This window comes from Aplysia californica, unplaced genomic scaffold (genome assembly GCF_000002075.1).
Source record: "Aplysia californica isolate F4 #8 unplaced genomic scaffold, AplCal3.0 scaffold00852, whole genome shotgun sequence".
NCBI lineage: Eukaryota > Metazoa > Mollusca > Gastropoda > Aplysiida > Aplysiidae > Aplysia > Aplysia californica.
The window spans coordinates 281,417-290,477 of record NW_004798122.1 but is presented as its reverse complement, the minus strand read 5'-3'; the positions used below and the strand labels follow the sequence as shown (position 1 = coordinate 290,477).

The window sequence follows — 9,061 nt, the reverse complement described above, 5'->3', positions numbered from 1 at the left end:
GAGGGAGGGCATGGCCAGACCTGATGTGCGCCTTTGCCTCCAGACACAGACATGTATTATACTATCCATCAATCTGTCCATGTTTTACGTTTAAAAAGTAACCTCATCATCAGAATGAAAGAAAAACCAAACCAGATCCAAACTTTAAAAATCTCAAACTTTGTTGATGTCTCCACAGTTGATTCCTGCGCCAATACACCTTGCCAAAACGGTGCTCGCTGCACGAACCAGCTGAACGGGGGCTTTTTGTGTGACTGTACTGGGACTGGATTCACAGGCTCAACCTGCTCTCAAAGTATGTATGCAAGTAAAACTGCTTTGGAAGCCTATGTAGTTTTCATAAAATGGGGGTAAGGATAAGGGTGGTTTTTCCTCTTTTTACTCCGGACTCTCGCTGCTTGGTTTCGAAAGCGCTGTAATTTCAAGAATGGTGATGTTCGAGAGGATTACAAAGAGAGAGAGTTGCAGTAATCCATGCGAAAGAACACAAAAGATGAATGAGAGTTTTCTACGAGCATTTTTTCAATATGAGCTCACTTTAAACCAAACATGGTTGTTTCCTTAGCTGGTCTTTGCCTCTATAAACAAAGCCAGACCTCGTACTGACCAACATAGAGACTGTCTGAAAAAAACTGAATGAGAAAGAGCATGCGCCAAGTGCAAGAATTTCTGTCTTTGAAGATGACTTCACACTCACTGAGCTCAACAGGGCAATGAAGAAACTGAAGTACCGCAAATCCCCAGGACCAGATAAGATTCACAATGAAATGCTTGTCAACCTCAGTCCCGTTGATAAGGGTTATATTCTCCAGCTGATCAACAAGACGTGGAATGAAAACACCATCCCCAGAGCATGGAGAAACGCCGTCATCACACCCATTCTCAAGAAAGGAAAACCTGCTGAAGAAATGAAAAGCTATCGACCCATTTCACTCACCTCAAGCATCGAGAAACTAGCAGAGAGGATGGTCAACCACCGCCTACACTGGTGGTTAGAAACAACCGGTGCCATGGACAGCAACCGAACAAGATTTTGTGTGATCCAGTGAACAGATAGCCAGCTCTTCAGGCTCAGTCAGAAAGTCCTGATGGCTTCCAGTAAAAGAGACATACAGTTGCAGTATTCGTTGATCTCCAGCAAGCATGTGATAGGGTTTAGAGAAAAGGCCTCTTTTGTGGAAGATGACACAGACAGGAATCCTAGGGAAACTCTACAGATGAGTGAAGACCTTCCTTACAGACAGGACAATCCAGACCAGAATGAACACTGGTGTGTCATCCAAAGCTGTACTGAAGGAAGGCCTACCCCAGGGTTCCTCTCTGAGCTGCACACTCTTCTTTGTTTTAATCAACGACCTGCATGAGACACTGAAATCGGAGAAGGCCCTATATGCCGACGACCTAGCCATCTGGCATTCAAGTAAACAAGCTGGCATCAGTGTACGACTCATAAATGAGGACCTAGAAAGATTTGACAACTCCTGCTGCAAGTTGAAACTAAAAGCGCGGGCAGTGCTGAGGAATATGGTTGGCATCCTCTTGGTTGTGTCCACTCGAAATCCATGTGAACCTGGAACCCGTGGACCTGCGGAGAGAGGCAGCAGTTGCCTATGTGGAGATGAGTGAGCGCTGCAGGAGACGAGACAAAAACCACCCGAACTGAAAGATATTGAACAGAAGTGACCAAAGAAATTAATCTGTGGAAGATCAATACTCGACATAACCACCAAAATAGTAGAAAAACACCACATTTAATGCAATGGAGAAATGCTGAAACCCGTAAGACCAGAACTCCCCCCAAACTCCAACACCAAGAACGCCAACATCAAAACTTCCCTCCTAAAGGAGACAGTGAAAAATGAATGTGACCAAGTAGAACTGCAGACAACAGCTCTCAAAACATTTGACTACTACCTCAGTGATTCAATCCATATAATTTACACTGATGTGTCAGCCTTCAAGGAAACTATTAATGCAAGCTTTGAGGTAAGAAGAGAACATCCTGGCAAGATGTGTGAAGAATTATTTGATGCCTGTGGTATTTTTTTTTTCAAATTAGGAGACAGGCCATTGCGAATGAGGCAGCAATCCTCCACCTGACCAACATTTTCATCATATAATCCAGACAAAATAACAAAATCAAGGACACTGTAATCTTTTCGAACAGAAAATCAGTAGGCCTACTCCAAGTTTTGAAAAACATGAATTACGAAAGCCCAGCCTGCCTATCTGTGTCTCGAACCATTCGGCTAACACCTTCATGCAGACCTATGCCGTCAACCTGACTTTACAGTGGATTCCTGGCCACAGAAACATCCCCGGAGCTGACAGAGCAGACACCCTTGCCAAGAGTGGAGCATCACAAACATAACCTCAAAACCCAGAATTACAACAGACAGTCAAAAACATCATCAAATACAACACCAGGGAACAGTGGCTGAATGGATGGGCAATGGGCAAAACTGGAAGAACTGTTTTTGCACACATGACTGCTCCCAACTCTAAAGATGCACTTCATTCCCTTAGTAGATGAAAACAAGTCACTATCTTTCGCCTGCGAACACAACACATCCCACTGAATTCTTACCTTAACAGGATCCATAAGGATACCCCACCTGACTGCCAGGATGAGACAGTGTCATATCACCTCTTTACCTGCCGTGCACTTAGCGACCTGCGTAATACATACGTACCTGCTTCCCCGAATATCAGAAATATTTTGTACAGTGACAAAACACAGCTGATAAAAACCTGTAAATTCTTTGCCTTATCGACAGGCCGAAGGCTCGAACTCAGCTGGAAGCTGGATTTAAAAAGTAAAGTTAAAGAAGTAAAGCAACGAGCATTCATTCATGATCAGCTCAAAATAAACCAAACTTTGTTGATTGTCTCCACAGCTGATTTCTGTGCCAACATACCTTGTCAAAACGGTGCTCGCTGCACGAACCAGTTCAACACCTTTACGTGTGACTGTACTGGGACTGGATTCACAGGCACAACCTGTTCTCAATGTACATAACAACAGATTCCTTCTTATCTGTCTACCTACCCACCTGCCTACCTACTTACCTACCTGTCCCTCCTACCGTAGGCTCTCGAACTCGCAACCGTAAGGTCGTGGGTTCAAATCCCGTCAGGGACCCAACGTTGTGTCCTTGGGAAAGGCACTTTGCACAAATTTTCCTCACTTCACCCAGGTGGAAATGGGTATCTGGCTATAGACAGTGAACGATCTTATCAGTTGGATAGTGTTTGAGCATGTGAAATCTGCAGCTTACACAGTATGCCGAGAATGTTTCTGAGTGTTCTCAGAGGGTCTGTTGGGGTAATAATAGTTGTAAAGCGCATAGCGCATGCTCTTGAGCATGGATATACGCTATATAAATGCAATTATTATTATTCTTACCTACCTGCCTGCCTGCCTGCCTACCTTACATTAAATCTGTAATTCTAAAATCCCCTTGCAAGCATTGTGATTTCAACCCTGTCCCTAGTTCTCAGTTGTCTTCCTGAATTGACGAACTGATCTCATTTATTACTGAAATCATAAATAATTCTCTAGTGTGTGGATCAGTACCGGATTCGTTTAAAATCGCTCTTGTAAAACCTTTGCTAAAGAAACAAAACTTAGATCAGAATGTCTTAAAGAACTGTAGACCTGTTTCAAATCTACCTTTTTTGTCTAAAATCTTTGAAAAAGTTGTCCTCGAGCAGCTTCATCATCACTTACAAGAGAACAATCTGTTAGAGCCATTCCAGTCTGCCTATCGAGCTAACCACAGTACAGAAACAGCACTTATGTCTTAAAGTCATGAATGACATGCTTACTGACTGTGATTCAGGAAAAGTTGTTCTGCTGAGCCTTTTAGGTCCATCAGTAGCTTTTGATACAATTGACCATCATGTTTTATTGAAGCGATTGGAAGTATCTTTTAGAATATCCGGGACTGCCCTTATCTGGTTTTGTTCTTACCTGTCAAATCGATACCAATCTGTTTTTATTAAAGGGCGTAAGTCATCAGATCATGCTCTTAAGTATGGGGTCCCCCAGGGCTCAGTCCTCGGTCCAGTTTTGTTCACCATTTGTACTCTACCACTTGTCAAAGAAATAGTTACGTATGACTCAAAGTATCATTTCTATGCTGATGATAACCTAATTTATGGTTTTAAAATGTTTACCAACTTAGGTGAACTTGTCCATCGTGCTGAAAATTGTATTGTCTTAGTGAAAAACTGGATGAACAAAAACAGTTGATGTTGAATGTCGATAAAACAGAAGTCCTTCTGGCAGGCAGTGCAAAGTCTGTTAGTGAGGTTGACCACGATCACATGACAATTGGTGATCCAGAAATTGCATTTTCACGAAAGTTAAGAATCTTGGCATCTATTTTGATTCCAGTTTGTCAATGTCGGCTGAAGTTGATCACCTGATCAGCTGCATGTATTTAGAAATAAGAAAAACTATTAAAATATGTCCTCTAATCAATACTAAGTATAATGCTCTACTAGTAACTGGCTTAGTTTTATCAGGACTCGATTATTGTAGGCTTAACTCCTTGTTATCAGGAATATCACTGGAGAAAGTTAAGACTTCATACTGTCCAAAACAAATGCTGCAAGTTTAGTTTTACGGAAAAGAACGCGAGACTCTATTACACCACTTTTACGAACATTTCACTGGCTTCCTGTTGAGAAAAGAATTTGTGTACAAGTTAGCCACCCTATTTCACAAATGTTTAAATGATAATGCGCCATCAGATTGATCAAATCTGTGGAGACTGTACTTTCCAACTGGCAGCTTTACGTTGTCAGCTGACAAAGAGAAATTTCTTTTACTTACCATCTATGAACTTAAAACAATGGGTGAAAGGGCATTTGAATATCAAGGCCCCAAGATCTGGGATGCTTTGCCAAGTACTTTAAGGGACATCAAATCTTTTGATTCATTCAAAAGTCAGTTGAAGTCATTTCTGTTTTTGAATTAATAAGATGAATATTTGGAGACATTTTCTTTTGGTCAGAACACAACGTTTTGTGTTACTGTTGTACGTTGTACTGTATTGTAAAACACTCAGAGCCTGAGTTCTTTAATCGGGGTTGAGCGCTATTTATAAAAGTCATGTATTATTTTTATTATTTATCTGTCTGTCTATCTGTCCATCCGTCTATCTATCTATTCAACTATCTATCTTCGCCTCATGGAAGACATGCATCCTTTCATCTATAGACTCTGGATTAAGTTATCCACCAATTCATGTTTTGTGAAGAAAAAAACAAACAAACATCATATGGGAACAAAGCAAAAACCAAACAAGATCAGCCCAAAATAAACCAAACTTTGTTGATGTCTCCACAGCTGATTTCTGTGCCACAACACCTTGTCAAAACAGTGCTCGCTGCACGAACGAGTTCAACACCTTTGTGTGTGACTGTACTGGGACTGGATTCACCGGCACAACCTGTTCTCAAAGTATGTAAAAAACAGTTTGCATCAGGGATGGCTCGCGCTCATATGATTTTATGCAGTTGCGAGCGCCGTAAAACCCAATACTACTACTACTACAGGGATGGCTCATGGAACTAAGTGAAAAGTGGGCGTGCACGATAGTAAGCTCTCGCAAGCTGAAGATTGTCAAGGGCATTGTAAGTTGGATGATGTATAATTTTCATGTCTTTGGGCTGGTGAAGACCTAATGGCTACCGGACTCGTAATCGTGAGGTTGCTGGGTCGGGGGTTCGAGCCTCGGGTCCGACGTTGTGTCCTTGGGAAAGGCACTTTACACGAAATTTCCTCACTTCACCCAGGTGGTAAGGGGTACCTGGCCATTGACAGCGAAAGATCTTGCCAGTATGTTGGTGTTTTAGCTCCTATTAATGGCTGCTTGCACTGTATGCTTCCCAGGAAGTTGAATTTGTTTCAGAAAGCTCTCAGGTCTGCTAGGGTAATAGTATAGATTGTGAAGCGCATAGAGCTTGTTGTTGAGCGGGGATTTGCGCTATACAAATGCTATCTATTATTATTACTTTCGTTCTATTTATTTGTTTGTCGCTTTGATTTCTAGAACTACATAAATATTAGTAAGCTAAAAAATCCATTAATTCGCTTATCCTGAATAGGAACAAAACGCTGAAATAATAACACTTTTACCTCCCCACTACACACCATTCAAAGTCACAACTCAACAAATGGTGACCTAACTAACTATGCCTCGTTCACCTCGCTCAAGTTCACGGTCACAGGGACAGGGCAAGACCTAGATTTAAAAATAGTGGCAGGACAATGAACCAATCACAATTCACTTGAGCACTCCGCTGGATTGCTCTGGGGCTCACATTTTATGGGCATATAGTGTACAGTCTGAGATTGCATTTAATTTTAGACTGCCTACTGTGGACTATGTTTTGTGGGTGAACATTTGATATGTGCCGTCTTATTAATATTAATGTACCGCCAAACTCACTACAGGTGTCATCATCGCTTGGGTTACCCCAAAGAGCAATGTACAGGCCAGGTTACTATACTGCTGAACACCCTATTAAGTTTAATTATAGCCCGTGGGCTTTGGCAATGCATAGCAGATGTTTTACGGCGCTGTAGACACAGTAATGGCTGTTAAAGCATCATGAGCAAGAACCTTGTATTGTTCAAAGATTTGGCTAGATCTAGTGCTCGTAAGTAGTTATTGGCTTCTTTTATTTTTGGTTCGTGAGTGCTTTACGCAAGAGAACACAACCTTTCTCTATGGACGAACCCCACCTGGATTTCATCTTTTCTGTTTGTCTGCCTGCCTGACTGTCTGTCTGTCTATCTGTCTGTCTGTCTGTCTGTCTGTCTGTCTGTCCGTCCGTCCGTCCGTCCGTCCGTCCGTTCGTCCGTCTGTCTGTCTGTCCGTCCCTCCATCCTTCCATCCATCCATCCATCCATCCATCTATCTATCTATCTATCTATCTATCTGTCCAATTATCATAATCTGTCTATCTATCTATCCATCTATCATAATCTATCTATCTATCCATCTATCATAATCTATCTATCTATCTATCTATCTATCTATCTATCTATCTATCTATCTATCTATCATAATCTGTCTATCTATCTATCCATCTATCATAATCTGTCTATCTATCTATCAATCTATCTATCTATCCATCTGTCTTAATCTGTCTATCTACTTGTATCTGTGGCCATAGTGAAATGGTCAGAGAGCAGAAATCTTGTGTTAAATACAAAAAATGTAATACAAGTAGAAAAAAGTGACTACATGAAATCTATTCACTATGCGACTGTTAGACTGTATGCATCTGTCTATCTATCTATCCATCTGTCTGTCGTTTTTTGTCTATTTGTCTGTCTGTCTGTCTGTCTGTCTGTCTGTCTGTCTGTCTGTCTGTCTGCCTGTCTGTCTGTCTGTCTGTCTGTCTGTCTGTCTATCCCCTCGAGAATACCATCTTCTAGTTTCTCCTTCTCTAAAGTATGAATCCTTTCATTCATTTATTCTGTATTAAATTATCCATCAGTTGGTGATTTATGAAGAAAAAACCACTAAATCACCTCGGAATGAAATAAAAACCAAACAAGATCAGTGCAAAATAAACCAAACAAGATCAGCCCAAAATAAATCAAACTTTGTTGATGTCTCCACAGGGGATTTCTGTGCCACAACACCTTGTCAAAACGGTGCTCGCTGCACGAACCAGTTGAACAGCTTTGTGTGTGACTGTACTGGGACTGGATTCACCGGCCCAACCTGTATTCAAAGTAAGTAGTAACAGATTCCATCTGTGAGTGGTTGGCGGGTGCTCTGGTGTGGTTTGCTTCTTCTTTCCTATCAAACATCTATCGTCCTTATCTCCCCTATTCTTCTTTTTTATGTTTGTTACTCTCTTGCAACCCCTCTAATCTTCTCTCATATAACCTTATGCAGTTGCGAGTGCTGTAAAACCTCTACTAAAACTTTTTTTAAAAAGATTTCATCTTATCTATCTATCTGTCTATCTATCTGTCTATCTATCTATCTATCTATCTATCTATCTATCTATCTATCTATCTATCTATCTATTTATGTATCTATTCTTCTACGCTCTGTCTATCTCTCTGTCTGTCTCTCTGTCTGTGTTTCTCTGCCAGTGCTTACCCTCATCTTTTATGGCATAATTTCTGATACTTTCCGAGGCTACTCATATAATTTCCCCGATCTCAGAGTGTACCACTAAACTTGTTCCATATTCCCAGCCAATGAGTCTATTACTAAAGTTGTTCCATTTCCCCAGCCAATGAGTCTACCACTAAAGTTGTTCCATTTCCCCAGCCCATGAGTCTGCCACTAAAGTTGTTCCATTTCCCCAGCCCATGAGTCTACCACTAAAGTTGTTCCATTTCCCCAGCCCATGAGTCTACCACTAAAGTTGTTCCATTTCCCCAGTCCTTGAGTCTACCACTGAAATTGTTCATTTCCCCAATCTATGAGTCTACCACTGAAATTGTTCATTTCCCCAATCCATGAGTCTACCACTAAAGTTGTTCCATTTCCCCAGCCCATGAGTCTACCACTAAAGTTGTTCCATTTCCCCAGCCCATGAGTCTACCACTAAAGTTGTTCCATTTCCCCAGCCCATGAGTCTACCACTAAAGTTGTTCCATTTCCCCAGTCCTTGAGTCTACCACTGAAATTGTTCATTTCCCCAATCTATGAGTCTACCACTGAAATTGTTCATTTCCCCAATCCATGAGTCTACCACTAAAGTTGTTCCATTTCCCCAGCCCATGAGTCTACCACTAAAGTTGTTCCATTTCCCCAGCCCATGAGTCTACCACTAAAGTTGTTCCATTTCCCCAGTCCTTGAGTCTACCACTGAAGTTGTTCATTTCCCCAATCCATGAGTCTACCACTAAAGTTGTTCCATTTCCCCAGTCCTTGAGTCTACCACTGAAGTTGTTCATTTCCCCAGCCCATGAGTCTACGACTAAAGTTGTTCCATTTCCCCAGCCCATGAGTCTACCACTAAAGTTGTTCCATTTCCCCAATCCACGAGTCTACGACTAAAGTTGTTCCATTTCCCC

General features: G+C 41.5%; 1 protein-coding gene across 1 annotated transcript in view; it reads left to right on the top strand.

The window, feature by feature from the left end:
- LOC101850121 (fibropellin-1) overlaps nucleotides 1-9,061 on the top strand; it is a gene marked incomplete at its 5' end in the record, with an annotated part of 60,088 nt that overhangs the window by 39,249 nt on the left and 11,778 nt on the right. The window contains 4 exon segments of the mRNA XM_035972800.1: nucleotides 179-295; nucleotides 2,898-3,011; nucleotides 5,357-5,470; nucleotides 7,646-7,759. Coding sequence (XP_035828693.1) covers nucleotides 179-295; nucleotides 2,898-3,011; nucleotides 5,357-5,470; nucleotides 7,646-7,759 — 459 coding nt within the window.